Source organism: Aplosporella prunicola, assembly GCF_010093885.1.
Source record: "Aplosporella prunicola CBS 121167 unplaced genomic scaffold K452scaffold_33, whole genome shotgun sequence".
NCBI classification, from domain to species: Eukaryota; Fungi; Ascomycota; class Dothideomycetes; order Botryosphaeriales; family Aplosporellaceae; genus Aplosporella; species Aplosporella prunicola.
The window spans coordinates 106,299-124,651 of NW_022983561.1; the positions used below are offsets into that span (position 1 = coordinate 106,299).

Consider the following 18,353-nt stretch of genomic DNA (forward strand, 5'->3'; position numbering starts at 1 on the left):
AGCTCCGTGTTCCACCAACGCCAGCTGCCTCGAGGGCGCGGCGCATTGAGGTAGGCCAACGCCCAAGTGCATGGCGCCGCGCCAATGGGCGGCCGGGCCCGGGCATCTGAGGTGAGATGCGGAAGCAGGAGAGGACCCAAGTGACGAATGAGAGGAAAGAAAGCAAAACGCATACGACTTTTGAAGCGGAGCTTGGCCGCGGACTTCTAAGGGGGGCCTGCGATGTACACTTGGTCCGTCCTCCTGACGTGGTTCTGGGCGCAAAATGACCTACCGGTTGTCCCTGACGGCGCTGAAGACGCGCCTGAGCGGCTCGTATACGCCGCCAAACCAAGACATGACACCCGCACCGCCGCTGCCGCCAGACCGGCCCAAGTACCACGCTATGAAACCGACCAGCACGGCAAAGGCAATGCCGCGCGCCGGCTTCCTGTACCGGTACAAGCCCCTCCGCGCGCCCTTGACCACGGCCTGGTATGCCTGCGCACGCCGCACCTGCGCCGTCTGCTTTGCGAACAGCGCCTCCCCGTCTTGCAGTGTCTGCTGCGCCAGCGCTTCCGTATCTTGCGTCGTCTTCAGCACGCTATATTGCGAAATGGAGCTCCATGCGCGCGAGGGCAGGGTTTCGGGTGGCTTGCGCTCGCGCAGTGACACGGACTCGGCTATCAGGTCTTCGATGTGCAGGGGGTGGGGGAGCTTCGAGAGTGTGAAGTGGAGCATTTCGGGCTCATCCGAGGAGATTTCTAGCAGCTCGTCTTTGCGCGCGAGGATGATCTAAGCGGGAGTCAGCAGGAGCACGTACATAGCTGGTCGTCGTGGGAGCTTACTGCCGCGAACAAGTAGATGGACATGACGGCCTCGTGCGCGAGGAGGAAATCAAATATCCGCGCAATATCCCCGTATTCTTGTATGTCGTGCGCGTACATGGTGATGGTGGCCGCCAGGGCGAAGAATGGCTGGGTGGGCTTCAGGTGCCTGCATAGGGCTGGGTCGACGCTGTAGAGGATGGCGGGGAGCAGGTTCAGGTGCGCGACGGAGGGATCGAGCGATGGCAGCATAAAATCGCGGATCCGTAGCAGCGAGAGGCGTGTCACGGCCGGGACGGAGAGCTGAGCGCCCAAGACGAGGAGGAAGACCTGGACGATGTCATGGTAGCCCTGGAAGTAGCACAAGCGCGCGTGGCGGCGCAAGACCTGGGTGATGACGTCGGAGAGTTCTTGCTTGCGGCAATCGAGCTGTTCCTCGGACAGGTCTGCAAGGCGGGCGGGAGAGTCAGCAAGGGTGGTGGTGGTGGTGTGTTGAAGGGGTTAGGTAAGGTAGTTACCATTGGGATAGTAGACAAAAGACCGGTTGACGTCGAGCTTAACTTGGTCTTCGTCGGCGTGGGGCTGCAGCTTCTCCCACGCGACGGGGTCATCTGCGTCGTTTGCGCCGAGAAGGATGGGCCCTGGACAGTTGTCAGCAATGAGTAAGGCAAGAGGGACATGGAACAGACATGCTTCGCGGCGGAGGTCGTCGGAGAGCAGGCCTTGCGGGCCGGTGGCCAGGGCGATCAGGGCAGGCAGGTCGCGGTGGCTGCATGCACTGCGGATCAGCGCCGCCTTGTCGTCGTCGTGGTCGAGAGCCATGGAATTAATGATTAATGGAGGAAAGAAACCTCGTGCACAGCGATGATGCATGGCGGCCCAAGAGCCGGGCGGTCTCCGACCTCGAACAACCATCACATATCACATCTCACATCGCCCGCCTGCTTGCCCCGCTGATGCTCACCCTTTGAGCTAGAGCTCGGTAAGGCTGAACAACGCCTTCACCATCATGCCACGAGAACTGCCGCAAGGGCCCGTTTCATTCATGTGCATGTCTAGACCTTGATCCGCTTGCCGCTTTCTGTCGCCTTCTTCACGCCCGCCTTCCCTTCGTGGCCCGCTGCGCATAATACGACTCCTGTCGCCTACCCTAGTCGCCCCGACTTCTTCTTCTTCTTCTTCTTCTTCTTCTTCTTCTTCTTCTTCTTCTTCTTCTTCTTCTTCTTCTTCTTCACTGCCCCCGCCCTTCGCCGCTTGACTCCCTTACCATGGCCGCCCTCCAGACGGGCGTCTTTGAAAATGGCCGCTGGGTCACCCGCAGAGTCAACATCCACGAGATCCTCCAGGAAAACGAGCGCCGAGAGGCCCGCGAGAGGCAGCCCGAGCCTAGGCAGCAGCAACAGCTCCACCACCAACCCGAACCGCCCGTGCTCGGCCTGCTTTCCAGGACCATTCTCCGAAGCCCCGTCATCAACTGGATCATCCCCGCCAGGGTGCGCCACCGTGAGAAGAACGACGTCGTCTTCATCGGCGAGGACTTCATTCACATCAAGGAAATCCTGTCCGATGGCCATCTCAGGCATGTTGCTTCCAAAGCCGACTTTGGCTCCCACATCCGCGCCGCCAGGGTGTTTGGCGAGCCGCGCAAGTTTATCCACCCGCCCATGATCGAGCAGCCGCAGTCGCCCATGGAAATTGACTACACAGAAGTGATTCCCCCGCAAATTCTCGTCTTGACCCTTGAGTCTCAGGAGCTCATCTTTCTTTTCGCGCATCAAAACCCAGACGGCACCATAGATTTCTGGAGCAGCGCCGTGCCTTTAGATGCCAACCGGTCTTTCCTAGAGCAACCCGGAAAACACCTGGCTGTAGATCCCCGGTCCAGAGCCGTGGCCGTTGCCGCGTCAGAAAGCACCATCTTCATATACACGGCCAAAACCATGAATAATCTCAGAGATAACTTCTCTGCCAGCACGGACAACTGGACTCCCATCAAGGCAGAGCTGCCGGTGGTCGTTCCGGGCATTATTCTGAAAATGGAGTTCCTTTACCCGGAGCCGGGGGACAAACACCACGTCATTCTGCTCGTGATATATACAAGGGACAGAAAGACGAGAATGACCTGCTATGAGTGGGATCACCAACAGGGGCTTAAGTTCGTGCGACGTGTCGTGGAGGGGTTCCCCTTGCACAAGAGTAGGGTCGATTGCCTTTTTACGTTAGGCGGTGAGGCTAACGACGGATCTAGACCAGCAATTGCCACTGCTGCTCATACCGTTGCAACACGGTCCCAGTTTCATGCTCGTGGGCGAAAAGGAGATTTATCTGCATCAGGAAATTATGACCGGAAACCCTACCAGAAGCGCTGTGGCCTTGGCCAGCGACGAAGGTCCAAGATATCCCGGAAATTCGCGGCGATTACCCGTTTGGACGAGCTGGGCCAGAACTGGGCGGAACTGGATCTGGAATGGAAAACCAGAAGAGAATTTCTATCTTGTGCGTGAAGACGGCGTGGTTCACTACATGCAGGTCAACTCTCGCAGTGGCGCGTTGACGAGCAAAGCCGGTCATTTTCAGTGCAACGTCAACACGGCATTTGCGAGTCTGGATGTCGGTTTCTATCTCGACACTCCAGATGTCCTGGTTGCCGCTGGCGACATGTCGCCTGGTGAGATTGTCAAGGTATATAGAATGAAACTCTACTCTTCAAGAGAGCCGGCTAACGCTGAACAGATTGGCCAATGGAGGGATGAGATCTCCTTTAATGAAAGAATATCGTCACCAAAGACCCGTGCACAAGTTATGGAACCAGATTTTATTAGTGCGATTCCAAACTGGGGTCCGACAATGGACATGGCTCTTGCGGAGCCTTCAAATGGAAGATCCAGCATTGCAGGCTCCAGAAGCAAGGTCCTGACAACTGCTGGAAGAGCCCCTTATGGCGCGGTCACTGAGCTCCGGGTGGGAATCGAGGCCAAACTGGGGTTTACCTTCGCATCCAGCGAACTTTCTGGAGTAACTGGCTTATGGACTCTGTCGGATGCTTCTCATGACGGGGTGTTTTTCCTGCTCTCCTTCCCTTCATCGACTATTCTTCTCCGGCTTTTCCAGGATGCATCTGACCCACAAGTGGACTTTGACGAAGACAGTTCTGGCATTGATTTTAGCAATGAAACACTGCTGAGTGAGCCAATCGACGAGGAAATGGCCATCCAAATTACCTCTCGTACAATTGTTGTCCTGGACACGACTAGCTCAGCTCAGGCATTGCCAAGAAAAGGGTTCTGGGAGCTGCCATCAGAACAAACAGTAATTGCGGCAACTTCCTGTCCGGAGCTGTCGGCTGTATATCTGGCTGTTCGCACAGAGGAAGGTCTCACCATCCAACCTGCTGTTATTGCTGATCGTGATGGTGAGGCTAAGTTTAGCTGGTTACCAACGACACAGTTGCATGACGATCCTACTTGTCTTCAGGTTTTGGAGTTCCACATGGGACATGTCCTCCTCGTGGCGTCCACTGATGGACTCATACGCCTGTATGCAATTGGACAGGATGGTGGACTTGGATTGCTCATTGCCAGCCACCAGATCGACCAAAGTTCGACACAAACATCACTGGCGGCCTGTCAAAGTGCGGTACTGCTAAGCAGCACGCAATTTGACCCTTCAAAGAGCAACGATATGACGCTTGTCTGTGGTCTTCGCAATGGAGATCTCTACTCCATCGAGGTACACTGTGCAAACAACGCCAACGGCATCAAATTGGAAAATGGAGCATCAACCGAACCGACGGCCGCGAAATCGCTTTCCTGGACAATAGCGTTTGGAGGTTCTACTAGGACCAAGTTTGGCCAGACGCCAGCAACCGTCATCAAAGACGGGGGTGAAGAATCAACGGTCGCTTTCGCTACTTGCGGGCCTGAGTTCTGTCGTCTCGACTATAGCAAAGGCCGTGAGACCGGTCTGGAGATTAACAATGTATGGTTCACCGACCGGAACCAACCTGCACTTCAGCAGGGGCCTGTTTCCGCGGTCTGTCGTATACCACGACAGCCACATTTGACCCGAGACCTTGGTAATGCTTTGGTTTGTATCGCTGGCAACGCTTTCCTTGTTGCCCAACTTGCCCAGAAAAAGCAGGCTGTACCGCGGCATCTCCCTATAAAAGGGACGCCACACCGAGTGGTTTATTCCCAATTTTTAAAGGCTTCGTTCGTGGCTACTACCGAGAACTTCCCGGCAAGCGGGTACCGCGTCGCCCATTGCTATGTGAAAATGGTCGAAGATGGCTGTGAGGACACGTGCACCGCGGGATATGCACTTGCTCCTGGATCTCGTGTCAACAGCATGATGGAGTGGGTTCTCACCGGTGAGAACGGAAAGAAGCATGCCATGATCGCTGTGGGCACAACAGAGAGTGATGGACGCAGCGGCAGACTGACAATTCTGCAAAGAAGGGTAGAAACAGACGCAGTTTATTTAACCGCGGCAAAAGAGATTGATTTCAAAAGCACTGTATACTCTTTGGCTTCGTACGGCGATGCAAGTCTGGTCGTCTGCTTTGGCACCAAAGTGCGCATCTACAGGTATCAGTCGCAAAGTCCAAGGTAAGTTGATTGTGATCTTCGGACTCTTGGGGCTACAACGTGCTGACAGAATGCACAGATTTAGGTTATCTTGCGAGCATGAATTGCCGTCCCCCGGCGTTCAAATCACAACATGCGAGCCCATCATCCACATCACCACGGCCCAGGACTCGCTCATGGCCTTCAAGCTCAACTCGACCGGCGCTGCTGACAATTCTGAGGCAGAAACTCTTAGATTCGAGACCTTTTTCACGGACCGTCAAGCCCGACAAGCATCGTGTCACCTGCCACTAACCCTCCCCCATTCCGCCACCTCTCACAACCCTGCCTCCAATGGCACGCACGACACAACCAACCCCACGGCACCAAGTACACCATCAACGCTCGTCCTCGTCGCCGACAAATCCGCCTCCATAACCGGTCTCCTCCAACCCGCCACACGGACCTACCAAACCGCCGCGCCCACCATTTTCGAAGCCGCGCTCCCACGCAGCGTAACGCGCCTCCGGCGACCCGCACGCAGCACGATGAAGCCCCCCTACCGCCAAGCCGCGGTGCCGGGCATCCTCGTCAACGACATCGTCGGCTCCGCCTCGGACGGCACCCTCTTCGGCTTCAGCATCCTGCACGAGCGGGTCTGGCGTCTGCTGCGCTTCCTCCAGGGGCTCTGCCGCGCCGAGGACCGCCGTGTCATGGAGGCGCGCCCGGGCTCCGGCCGCGGGCCCGGCGTCGCGCAGGTGCTGCTCCAACACCAGCAGCTGCAGTTCCGCAAGGCGCGCGACGCGTCGACCGACATGGACGCCATGGATGTAGATGGCGAGGATGATGTGCGCAGCAGTGGCGGCGGCGGTGGTGGCAAGTCTACGACGAGCCTCATGCGCGAAGCGGACCCCGACCGCGACGCGCCCGGCCTGCGCCGCAAGACGGCATACCACGTCGACGGCGACGCGCTGGCGCGCTTCCTGGAGGGGCGGGGCGGGCACGCGCGGCTGCGGCGCTTGGTCGGCGAAGTAGAGGGCCCCGAGGGCGCGGAGGTGCGGCGCCGCTTCTGTGAGCTGGTGGCGCGGGCGTTTGGAGACGAGAATGCGTCGGCGACAACGACGACGGGGCGTGCGGGCGTGGGTGTGGCACTAGGGGGGCCGGTGGGCGGAGGGCCCGAGACCGAGTCCGTGAGGCTGGAGCGCGATGTTGCGCGCGTGTTGGCGTGGTTGAGGGATGTGTTAGAGCCGGCGGTGTGAGTGAGTGGATTGAGGAGAGGGGTGCTGCGATTGCTCTTGCTATGTCTTCTCTTCTTCTTCTTCTTCCCCCCATGTTCTGGGTGGGCGCGTCTGTGGGTGGATGTTTTGCTTCGGGGCCCTACTGGCTGCGGCCGGGCATTCTTTCCTTTGGCACGTGTAAGCTTATTTACGGCGGCGCGGACGGCGGCGAGAGGAAGGAGGCATCTTCGTTCGGTTCTATTGTTGTCGGAGGTTCAGGGACACATCTTTCGCTCTCGGGAAGAAGAGGACACGCATGCACACAAGCACGCGGCTAATGTATTTGGACTGACGACGCCTCTCAAGGCCCTAATATTGTTTCTTCTTCCTCTTCTCCTTCTTTTACTTTACTTCAGTATCCATTTAATGGTGATGACGATTGATGTTACAACAGCAGAACAACGACGGAGCGCAGCCGAGCGCCTCTCAGAGTCAGTCCGGACCAACCCCGCAAGCAGCATTCGGTAGCAAATCTCCGGGATTAAGAAACGAAGAAGAAATGAAGCCCCTCCCCCACTTAGAAACGGAACAGCTTCCTCAACAACCTAGCCTTATCATCGTCGTCATCGTCGTCGTCATCATCATCGTCATGGTGACCCTTCTTGTCAAGCGGGCTTCCCTGCGCGAAGAAGAGGACCTTGATGGCGACAGCGAGGGCTGCATGCAGCACGAGGACAACGAGGAGCAGGATGCGGCTCGTCTTGTGGTCGGTGGCGGAGAGAATGGGCCAGAGGTTGCGGAAGAGGAAGACGGCGGAGATGGCGAAGCCGACGCCGACGAAGACGTAGTTGAGGATGGTGATGGGCGACCACGAGATCAGCGCCACGGGGATCCAGATGATGTTCGCGTAGCCGTACAGCGCCCAGCACTCGAGCACGTTGGCGTTCTCGCTGCCGAACCACTTCAGCAGGCCCCATAGGGCGAGCGGCATGAAGAGTGTGTAGCCGTAGATTAGGCCCGCGCCGCCTAGTGGAGGGGTAAAGCAGTTAGCAATTGGCATCATTGTGTGTGCGCATTCACCACACTAGGCAAGTAGATAGAAAGCAGGATTGAGGTTCTTCCTGTCTCGGGAAAGTGTGGGGGAGGTGGTGGTGGTGCGCCTTACCACTCAGCAGCCGGAAATCGTAGGGGAAGTGGTCCTCATGGCGGTGCGCGAGGTACTGGCTCATAGTGCCTGTAAGGAAGAGGATCATGACGACGGTGGTCGCGATCCACAGCGGGCCGTAGAGGTCCGGGTTGCCGTCGAGGACGTCAAGGAAGTTGGAGCGCGGGAATATGGCCGCCCAGCAGCGCTTGATGACCTCGTTCGTGTCCACGTCGAAGAACTGCTGGTAGTACCCGATGCTCCACAGGTATTTCTTCGAGCCGACTATGCCGCCCGCGCCGCCGCTGCCGCTTCCTCCACCGCCGCCGCCCCGCTGGAAGTTGGTGCCCGCCGCGCTGCGGTCTGGCGTAACCTTGTTCTGCCGCTGGGCATCGTTCTCGAAGTCTGGAGCGCGGGAACGTCAGGACGCGATTGAGTATTGGGTCAGATAGGGGGGAAAGAGCGTACTGGAGGGGTGGAATTCGAGGTCCTCTTGGAGGTCGGTATGGCCCAAGTCGCCCTATTATACGCGTCAGCTTGCGCGCTGCGGGATTGCGGGTATGGCAGGGTGGGAATGCCGCGGGGGGGAGTTACCTCCTCGTCGACGTCGACGACAACATCATAGCCGCGGTTCGCCATTGTCTCAGCTCGGTGCGCAAGGGTCGGATGGCTGTGTCGCGGAGTTGTGAGAGCTTGAAGCTTGACTGCTTAACGGCGAGCTGTCAACTAGGGTCTCATGTCCGATTCGTATCGCACGTGATGTGCATTTCGCTTGAGTCATGGTACATCCGGGTATCAACGTGGTGCCACAGGAAACTTCCTTTACATTGCACACTCAGAGCCTCAAATCTCTCACTCCAAGAACTCGCCCGCATTCGCCCTTTCGCAAACCTTCTTAATCACCTCAGCCACCCATTCAAAATCGGCCATCTCCAAATAGATCTGTGCACTCAACCGCACCCACCAACCTCCCGCGTACTCGATAAAAGCTTGGAAGCCGCCATACTCCATGACAATGACCTTGCTAGCCCAAATTTTGACGACGCTTGGGACACTGTCTACATCTTTGCCCTTGCTAGCCGCCAGCTCTTGGCACTTGGACAGGTCCAATGGTAACAGCACGTTGGAGAAGCAACACTCACCCAGTGTTCCCTCCTCGTTTTCGAGAACTTTAGTGCCAAGTATCTCAGCCACACGTTTCCCTCCGCGTCGCGCGAGGTCGAAACAATACTCTCGGATTGCAGCCTCCCCACCTAGAGAAGCGCGGTACGCAATTGCAGCTGGAATGCACAGGTAAGGGGAGGAGTCGATGGTGCCAACGAAATTGAAATTGCTGACGAAGCGGGAATCGCCGCTTGGAGGGAGAGGATTGATGAAATTCATGCCGGGCCTAAGAGCAACTTGTGAGTTCCAATTCCAAATACGTGGGTTAGAGAGACAGAATGTTAAGGTGCTTACTTCGGACGCGGTTGGAAACCGTGAGATGTCGGCAGTGTCGAACGGATCAAATACTGATTCCTTACTGGAACGTAGAATACGGCACAGCCTCGAGGAACGAAGAGCCACCTGGATGCTACTTTAGCACGCTGTTCCTCTTAATGGCAGGGCGATGGAGCGAATGCTTGAACTCACTTGTGACAATTGCTGATGAAGAAATCCGGGTCAAGCTTTCCCAGGTCCAATTCAATGTGTCCAACTCCATGAGCACCGTCAATCAGACTGAATACACCGAGCTCTCGGCAGGCCTCGGTCAAGCGTTCATATGGCATACGCACGCCCGGCAAACTGACGATAGTGTCAAACATGGCAACCTTGACTCTGTTGCCCGCCTCTTTCTCCTTTTTCACAGCATCTCTGAATGCCTGAACAAGGTAATCATCAGAAACAGGGTAGGTATACTGGACCTTGACATCCTCAGCCGGCGTTGTCTCAGTGATATACTTGACAGTGAGTTCGCAGGAACCGTAGGTAGTGGCAAAATATAAGATCTTGTCACCTGGCTCGAACACCAGATTGCGTAGCACGGTGTTTATGCCAGATGTTGCGTTTGGCACACACACCAGTGTCTCGATGGGTGCATTCAAGAGAGAACCCAGTGCCGCACGTGACTCGACCATAAGCTTGGGATAGTCGTAGCGAATGAATTGGTCCGGACGCGCTTCATGGCGATCTTGCCAGTGGCGGAGGACATCGCGGACTTGATGGGGATAGGTGCCAAACGAGCCTGGATATGGCGTCAGTAGATTGTATATGGAGATGCACATTTTATTGTTGTATAGGTATGCGATTACACAACATACCATGGTTGATGTTTATGTAGTCATCATCGAACAAAAAGTCTTTTCGCAGCTGCCTTCCAAAGGGAAGGGAAGGAGAAGAAGCCGTGGGTCCTTGGCCACCCATATTGAAGCAAGAGGTATGTTGTTTGGAGGTACGGAAATGTGTAGTGACGTAATGAGTGATATAGTAGGTGGGCCTAGCTACGAAGCGGGGAAGGATTTCAAGTGTCCGACAGCTTGGAGTTTTCGGCTTTGCTCACCTTATATATACACAATGTTGAATGATAGGACTGAGTCACTGCAGTGGTTGAAGATTACGAGGTCCGCGTAGCGCGTCAGGGCGTCGTTGGTAGGGCGCAGCGCACGTCCCACCGCGGGTACGCGGGGCAGTACATCAACGGAATGGCAAAGATAATGTGAGAATAGTTATCTGCGATACAGCTTGTGTCAGGCCTGGATAGAGAAGTATCTGTTACCTCAACAAAACACGTTCCACCACCCGTATACGAATTCATCCATGCCGTTGCAAGTGGATCAAAGTGAGGTAGATAAGACCTTCGCTGTCAGTTGCACAATATGAGTCAGATTCAACCATATGATTGGACGTCAATTGTCATTTGGATAAGAAGTAAAAGGCACGTTTTTTCTTTCGGAAGTAGAAGCCGGTTCTACCTATTTATTTTCATTCTCATGCCCATACCAGCAAACCCATAAACCACATCAAATCGTCCTAATTCCAACAGCGGCATCCATCTGAACTCTTCTCCTATACTGGTCCCTGAACCTGATCCTCCCAAACGTACCCCATCCTACCGCCACGATGAAGAGAAAAGTCCAAATAAGGGTGATGATCAAACCAGTCGGGAATATGAGATCGAAGGGTATTGTCAGACCAGGTATGTCCAGCGGGGGAAGGCGGTAACCAGGAATTAGAAAAGAGATTGCGGTATCAGCATCGACATCCGCACCGCCATTGGTTATGTCGGCGGTAGATTTCTGGGAGAAGATGCCGCTGACGTAAGAAATGGTGTTGTGTGCATTCGAAAGGGTAGTATTGAGCTCCTGGTTGGTGAGAGGGGAGCGTGCCGCAAAGGAAATGTGTGGTGTTAAGATGTTCTGGAATTGTTCGCTGGATCGTTGTTAGACGATAACTACGGGACGGTGTATAAGATCGACTTACGCTGAAAGTGCCTCGTCTATCCTGTCGCGGTTGATTTGCCCAACATACATCAGGACCTTGATCTCTTGAGGCCCCGGAGCTCTTCGTGTCAGGATATCATCCAAACCAGCACTCCGTTCCCTAAGAAACGGCCAACTTAGCAGGGTTCCATCCTCGTCTCTCTTTCTCGTCGTCGGCATTCCTTTGGCTTGTTGAACGTTCGCACCTTCAAAGCTCAAGGTCATGCTTATATCCTTCGATGTAACTCCAGTCCATGGATCCCAAGGAGCAGTGAGGTTGTACATGCGTAGCTCGGCCTCAAAGATGCCCGAGCTGTTATCGAAGAAAGGAAGATTGTAGCATACGCCTATGCCAGATGGATTGTTGGCTTTTCTGATCAGAGAGGCTACCGCAGATCCACAGGCTTTGCTTGTTTGCGAGTTCCAGCTGCTCATGTTGACTTGGTTGATGGGGTCCGATGCCGCTGAGTCGTCCCGGATGTGAAGAGAAGAGAAGATGGAGTCGACATGATTGCGTATCGCGTCGTCCGAGGTGCTGGCCCTCTGGTTCAGACCGTTGACAGCATGGATGATGTTGCCAGCTAATGACGCAGCGGTGACTTGGGCAGAGGCCGAGAATATTAAGAAGCCGCTCAGAAGAGCTGATCTAAGTTGCATATCTTCGTGAAAGACGGTGATTATTCTTGACTTGGGTTGGTCTGGAGGGTATCGTAAGGAATGATTAACAAAAAACGAAGGTCCAGAGGCTGCGCAGCAGCGTACCAAGAGAATCGAAAGATGGTGTGAGTTGAATGTGAAGGAGGAAGCAGGAATCACGGAATGAGAGCGATATTAGACGTGGTAATAGAGAATAAGGGCTCCGCACCTCCTCCAGACAGTCATAGGAGTGTCATCAGAGTATCATGGCGTGACAGGCGCCGGGCGGGTCGAACGGTGCGGGTAGCAAGAGGATTTTATTGACACGCAAGGTGCGACGCGGGATCCAATGCACCGCACCCCTTCGCAAATCATGCCAAGCTTTTTCGCTGCCAGCGGGGGCCTGAGACTGCGGGCGCGTGCGACAGCCAATCAGCCAAGACGCCCGCGCCAAGCCGTCGAGGGCGGAGAGGTCTCAGATGCGGCAAGCGGGCGACATGCCTTGTCGCACATGGCCTCCGGGTACTACGTGCCGGTCGGTCGCGGGGGCGGTCGCGGGCGGATCTTCGTCTTGTCTTTGTTGACTTCATCTATTATCGCACGCCACGCCGCGACTGCAGTGTGCAACCACCGCTGCTGAGCAGAGCAGGGCGACTGCTGGTTAGACACGTAAGAGGTGCATGCGCTCCATCAGCCTGGCCGCCAGGGGTCAAACTCGTGCCCGCCGCATACTCGCCCAAATCGCCCAACCCGCCCAACCCGCGCCCTCTTTACGGTCCGCTGTGCAGCTGCAGCCTGCCAGCACATCAAAGACAATCAATAGGTACATCTATCCACTGCGCTCCCGCTGCTGTTATGACCGTTGGCTTGGCCGCCCTCCTCGCCGGGGGCCCCTTCTGATTTCTTTCCTCTGTCCCTTCCGCCTTCCGCCTTGCGCCACCATCTCCCATCACGTGTACCCTTTTCGCCGCAATGCAGGCCTCTCAGTTCTTGCCAGGATGGTCGACGTCGCCTCAGAATGCCCAGCCAAAGCACCCTTTTCTCCACCAGACCATGTCCGTCTCCAACTTCCGCGCCGAGGATCGTTCCCCGTGGGAATGGCCCCGCTCTCCACCTTCGCCTAGCGCCTCGTCCTCGTCGTCTGCTAGCCGCAGCATGACTCCTACGAGCAGCAATCCGTGGGCAAACAGCGTGGGTCCCTTGGTCTCGTCGGTCTCGTCGGACTCGCCCCCGCGCTTCCTACCGTCGTGCCCGACGCCGCCATCCATGAGTCGGAGTATCACTCCTTCCTCCAGCAGGTGCACGACACCGACGGCACCTGTCGCACCAAAGCCGCTGAATGCAACGAAACCACCCGGCTTCATCAATATAACTTCCCCAATGATGTCGCCCGTGTCTCCAAATGGCGATAAGCAGATGAGAGATACAAGTGGATTTCCTACGCCGGCGCCAAATCCTTTTCGTGAGAGCGTGGGGTTCGTCAGCCTCTCGCCTTTGGCTACGGCTATCATAACGCCTGCACTGGAGAAGCAATATGTCCATCGGGAATCGCCCACACTGATCAGTCGTCAGGGCTGGGAGCGTTCCACTGGGCAGCGGGCTTACACTTGGGCTCTCGGGAATTCCAAGACGGCGTTACTGTTCCTCATGTGTGACGATATAGCAGCCTGGCGGCGCGCAAGCTTCTATTGGCTCGAGGACAGTAAGATGCCTTTTACGGAGGCGGACCTCGAGGGAATAGCGACAAACCCGAAAAAGGTGGTAGATAATCAATGGCGTGTACTAACCCGCGAGTTACCGCAAAATGGCTCGCACATTGATTTCCAGCCGCGTGAAATCATCCCGCTGCAGTCACTAGGTTCCTTGTCGAACGGGCCCGAGAACCCGAGGAAGACACTGGACAGAGTTCGCTGGCGCGGCGAGGACAGCGGACGCTTCTATGTCCGGAAGCGCTTTACCTTTGACCGTCAGGCTGAGAAGCTAGGGCTGCTGTCCCAGATACAAAGGATCAGAACACTAGAGCACCCCAACATTGCCAAGATCGTCTGCTCCTACAGCCAAGGTGCTTCAGTCGCTTTTGTAACTGCACAGGCGCAATTCAGTTTGGAGGAATATCTGCAGCATCCGCTGGCTTCGACACGGCCAACCCTCCTCCTCACTTGGATTCATGATCTAACCCAAGCACTCGCATATATTCATACCACAGACCTCTTGCACGCCTCTATCCGTCCATCCAAAATCCTCATAGACAAGAACGGTACACGCGCCTTCTTTTCCGCATTTGGTATCGCCATTGAACCCTCCACCAGCTCACCGCGCGGAGGCAGCAACTCACCACGCGGAGGAAGTAACTCACCACATGGCAGCGGCCACGGCAACACCTTGAGTACTCTGTCTAACAGCCAAATCGCTTCCGCCATGCGTCCGCTTAGCGAAGCAGCTTACATCTATGCCGCGCCTGAAGTTATCCAGCGCCACCGACACCGTTACTCGACTGACATATTCTCGCTTGGCTGCGTCTTCCTCGAGATGCTGACAGTCGCCAAGGGTCAAACCGTCAGCAACTGCCGCGCCTACCGCGCACACTTCTCGCAGGATCCGTCATTCCACGCGAACCTCGAGCGTGTTGGCAGCTGGCGCAAGTTGTTGATGCAGCTCAACAGCCGCGGGACCACGGGCACGGCCGGCATTGGAGGCTCCAAGCGGGAGGATGAAGTCACAGAGTACCAAGCTCTCGGTTTTGTGGGTGCCATGATACACGCCGAGAGCTCAAAGCGGCTGAAGATGAGACAACTCGCGCCGCACGTCTCGAGGTGGAACGAAGCGAGGACCGTGCACCGGAGACGTAGCTTTGACGGCGGGGATGCCGCCACGGGCGGGACGGGAAGCTTGAGATGGGCGAGTGCGACTGATAAGCAAGGCCTTACTCAAGGCAGCTTGATCAGCTTCTGATATGGCTCTGGAAGCCACCTTGACTGAACCCCTTCCTTACTGTCTGCTTCATTACTGTTCTCGGGATTTATTCCTACAGATGATTTATGCCGTTTGGATTGAATGAGACAACGATTGGACGAGGATTTTGGTTTGTTATCCTTCACAACTTCTTTTCCCTTTAGCATTGGGGCATGAAGACAATATTTTAAGCGAGGTTATTTGGCGTTTTCTATGCATCACATGTAGATACTGGGTCGGCCCATTTGATATACCCCTGTTGCAGTTCTTCTCGTTTTCATTATTGTTGTTTTTGCCACCTCGTTCGTTACAGGGCAATCAATCATCAGTAGTACACCATTCGCCCACACCCTTGTCTACAACCCTCATCATGCCCTAATGTGCAGTTATTACAAACTCACAGCTCACCACCTACACAAGACGCCACCCGCAGAACCCCATATCACCAATCCCCTACACACACACACTTCCGTCCCCCACGCTCCTCGCACCACTCCCAACCCACCACTTGCCCGGCCCCAGCAAATCTTTGCATGATGACGCACACCCGCACCCAGCCCACCCACCTTAGGCAGGTCGCCTCGCTACCACGCCTTCATCCGCTTGCAGCGGCAACAGCAGCTCCGGCTGCACCCGCCACCCGCCAACCCGGCTGCGCGTGTGCGCTGGCCTGCAAGGCCGCATGCATGGCTGCTCGTCAGCTGCCCGGCGCGCGACCTGCCCGGCCTAGGCGAGCTGACGGGAGTGGTCAGCTGCGCTCGGCGCTGGTTAGAGAAGAGAGAGGATACATACGGGAAGCCGACTCAGAGGCGTACACGTTGACGTGGTGTGTCTGTGTCTATCTGTGTGCGTGTGCGTGTGCGTGGGGAGGCGGAGGCGGAAAAGGGCTAGGGGTGGGACGAATGAGTGCGTGTTGTGGTATTGTGTTGTGTTGTAGACGGGGGTTTTGCTCGCATGTGTATGTGTCTGTGTATGTGTGGATGATTGAGGTATTAGATAGAAGTGAGAGGGAGTGAGTGGCGTGCGAGCTTGGGTTAGCTTTGGGGTGCATGGGGCATCGCGAGTCCGGAAGCATGGCCGTACTCCGTAACATGAAGCGAAATTGACTGTAGGGGTTTATGGGTTGCACTTCATGCTTTGAGAGCTATTTAGCTGCACATGCGTCGATTCACGCTCACAGCTAGACGAGGGGCTATCTATGGGGGCTTGTTCATTTTATTTGTCGTTAACCTGTATGATGGGTATATAGACGAACGTAACTCCCACAATATATATTTTTAGTTCAACAGCACCCCTCTGAAGGCAGTTTGGAAGATTTTGTAGTATCAAAGTAGTACTGATAATGATGGTGTGGAGTAAACAAATATTTCTATTCACAGGTGGGGCGTGTCGGTGTCACTGTCACATGAGGGAAGCAATCTCAGATCATACCTTCTTAGCCATGACGAGAAAATGGTACTTTATTACAATTCTAAATGCAATGCGATAATTTTGATGCCCGTAAGCCTCTGATAATAACTTCCAACCATGCCCGTAATGAGCCAAGGGCTTGTGTGGGTTCAGTGACTTGTGTTTGTTTTGTTTGCACAAGAGGAGGCCGTGAAGGAACAATAGAATACCCTTGCGTCGTATAAAATTTAGCAGCCTTTAGACGGCTTCTTTCACCGAGAATATTAAAGTAGCGGCATAGCGCTTCGCATTGAACTTGATGATGCACGATCTTGAATGGAGTTTTCCAAGACTTAGCACGGTGCCACCGGTTGAGCAATGAGCATGCGGGCATACATGATCTGCTGCTCACATCGGGATACGTTCCTCGTATCGAAGAATTTGTACAATAGACTTCTGCAAACTACTACAAATGGAAGGATTCTACTAGCTCTTAGAGCCGCCGAGGTAATTCTCAATCATAAAGAATGGTCACTGAAAAAGCTAATTTGGCAATCCTCCCAACAAAGTCGCTACGCAAGGGTCCAATTAGACTTTCAGGATGAAGGCATCTCACTGTGTATAGCAAGGCCAGTGGAGATCCATGTCGCTAGGTAGAGCTAAACTTTATGCGGATGACGCGATGGCAGCTTTCCGGAAGGAGGCTCCAACAACGGCCGCCGTTTCCCGAGAGTCGGTAATCGGAAGTAAGATGGCTCGTATGCCTGGCGCATCGGAAATATGCACCGTGGGACTCGGTGTCTCAGGCATCGGTCAGTATATCGTCAGCGGCGTGATTAGGTATAGAGTATTTGGATCCTTGGGCGTGCTTTCGATTAACCTGTCAAAACTCAACAAAGCTCCTCGGGAGGGAGTCGGGACGGGTGATACTTTTAGATCGGCCATTCCCGCTTTTAAGCTCGTACTCGTACGGCTTGAGGGGTACTTGCCACGAGTGTGTGTTCCAGAGCAGTCGTTGCTGCAGCGCACGTGGCATGGGAACAAAAAAAGGTGGAAAGCTCGCAGGTCTTCGCTCCGGAAAGTGCTCAGCCCCAGAAAGAACTGGGCTGTGTCCTGCAGGGGAGGAAGATCCTCGCTTCGGGGTCGATTGGCGTTCTTGCTGGCGCCAATGATGTTGTCATATCCGGTTTCCCGCAGCGTGAATTTCCTAGATAAGGCGACCCGTCAGATCTTCGGCACGCGGCGGGAGTTGCTCGCCCGTCGGATCACTCCATCTCTCCACTTGAGAGGGGAGATTGGGCTTCATCATAGGGTTCAGGTGATCGAGATGGGAAGGGCGATGACATCGACGCGTCAAGTCGCGGCGTTCAGGCCAACGGAACAAACGTCGCCGCCTCCGGGGCCAACCACGCCCCAACTCTGGGCTAACAATAGCAGTCCTTGGTCCCATGGCCGTCGATCCGACTTTCTCCTTTGGGCTTACCGTGAGCCTTCTCCGCACACAAGTGCACTGCGAACATCGGGGATCCTTGTCACAGCATTACCCAAAGGGTGCTGCCATCACACCCACAGTTGACTAGCTGAGCCCATTGAACCTTGATGTCCCGTCTCGTGAGCCCGTAGGCGACCCAGGACCGCTCACATGGACCAGGTGATGCGGTCTGCAAAGGGCGGGAGAAGGCCAGACCGGAATTGCGGTGGTCGCAGGCGTTGCTGGCGGTGGGTGACGTTCAAGGACAGGCTTGTCTTGAGCCCAGGATGCATCCGTTCGCTTGAACCGGGAGCGTCGGGAGCAGGCAGTGCCAGGGCGGCACTTGCGTGTCAGGCACCCTTGGCATTCGAGCGGCTCGTGTTGTGCACGTGACATGATATCAGCGACCTGTCAGCCTCCCCACACCACCCTGACGAAACAAGCAACATCGTCAGCGTGAACCACTTTTTTCCTGCACAACCGGTCAATGGTCAACGACAGCGCAGCCGCCGCCAAGCCGACGCGCACTCTTTCGCTTCCTCCTCATCATCGCTCTCCTTCTCGCTCTCGCTAACTATCGCTAGGTCGATACACACGACACGGTTCGCGACCGTCGACAACAACAGCCACCCACCGCCACAAGTAGGGACTACTAGCCAGACTCGACCCAACTAACCAAGCACGAGGCGGGCGGGCACTCATAAACTTGTGGGGT

General features: G+C 55.4%; 6 protein-coding genes across 6 annotated transcripts; 2 read left to right on the top strand and 4 right to left on the bottom strand.

Annotated features, from left to right (window-relative positions):
• Positions 1-270: 270 nt before the first annotated feature.
• K452DRAFT_302198 (uncharacterized protein) lies at positions 271-1,628 on the bottom strand (the record flags this gene model as incomplete). The annotated part of the gene is made up of 4 exons (XM_033542558.1): positions 271-774; positions 828-1,252; positions 1,325-1,447; positions 1,496-1,628. The coding sequence occupies 4 exons, from the start codon at positions 1,626-1,628 to the stop codon at positions 271-273; spliced, it is 1,185 nt and encodes a 394-aa protein (XP_033392883.1).
• A 446-nt stretch (positions 1,629-2,074) lies between these two features.
• On the top strand, positions 2,075-6,630 carry K452DRAFT_302199 (uncharacterized protein; the record flags this gene model as incomplete). The annotated part of the gene is made up of 4 exons (XM_033542559.1): positions 2,075-3,002; positions 3,055-3,488; positions 3,540-5,413; positions 5,472-6,630. The coding sequence occupies 4 exons, from the start codon at positions 2,075-2,077 to the stop codon at positions 6,628-6,630; spliced, it is 4,395 nt and encodes a 1,464-aa protein (XP_033392884.1).
• A 535-nt stretch (positions 6,631-7,165) lies between these two features.
• K452DRAFT_302200 (uncharacterized protein) lies at positions 7,166-8,371 on the bottom strand (the record flags this gene model as incomplete). Its single annotated transcript, XM_033542560.1, has 4 exons — positions 7,166-7,614; positions 7,754-8,137; positions 8,201-8,252; positions 8,327-8,371. 4 exons carry the CDS (start codon positions 8,369-8,371, stop codon positions 7,166-7,168), a joined length of 930 nt encoding a protein of 309 aa, XP_033392885.1.
• Positions 8,372-8,584: 213 nt separating this feature from the next.
• On the bottom strand, positions 8,585-10,524 carry K452DRAFT_321978 (uncharacterized protein; the record flags this gene model as incomplete). Its single annotated transcript, XM_033544452.1, has 4 exons — positions 10,033-10,524; positions 9,365-9,956; positions 9,191-9,298; positions 8,585-9,122 (listed from the first exon to the last, which is right to left on the bottom strand). The coding sequence occupies exons 1-4, from the start codon at positions 10,133-10,135 to the stop codon at positions 8,585-8,587; spliced, it is 1,341 nt and encodes a 446-aa protein (XP_033392886.1). The 5' UTR covers positions 10,136-10,524.
• A 147-nt stretch (positions 10,525-10,671) lies between these two features.
• Positions 10,672-12,128, bottom strand: K452DRAFT_291832 (uncharacterized protein). The gene is made up of 2 exons (XM_033541254.1): positions 11,192-12,128; positions 10,672-11,140 (listed from the first exon to the last, which is right to left on the bottom strand). The coding sequence occupies exons 1-2, from the start codon at positions 11,845-11,847 to the stop codon at positions 10,732-10,734; spliced, it is 1,065 nt and encodes a 354-aa protein (XP_033392887.1). The 5' UTR covers positions 11,848-12,128; the 3' UTR covers positions 10,672-10,731.
• A 253-nt stretch (positions 12,129-12,381) lies between these two features.
• K452DRAFT_291833 (uncharacterized protein) lies at positions 12,382-15,125 on the top strand. Its single transcript, XM_033541255.1, has one exon. The coding sequence runs from the start codon at positions 12,799-12,801 to the stop codon at positions 14,776-14,778; it is 1,980 nt and encodes a 659-aa protein (XP_033392888.1). The 5' UTR covers positions 12,382-12,798; the 3' UTR covers positions 14,779-15,125.
• The last annotated feature ends 3,228 nt before the right edge of the window (positions 15,126-18,353 follow it).

What these genes read in the sequence shown, in the direction of transcription:
- K452DRAFT_291833 (XM_033541255.1), top strand. Translation starts at nt 12,799, where the DNA reads ATGCAGGCCTCTCAGTTCTTGCCAGGATGGTCGACGTCGCCTCAGAAT.
- K452DRAFT_291832 (XM_033541254.1), bottom strand. Translation starts at nt 11,847, where the DNA reads ATGCAACTTAGATCAGCTCTTCTGAGCGGCTTCTTAATATTCTCGGCC. An exon ending in ATAGACGAGGCACTTTCAGC is followed by an intron (nt 11,141 to 11,191) that starts GTAAGTCGATCT and finishes ACAACGATCCAG; the next exon opens with CGAACAATTCCAGAACATCT.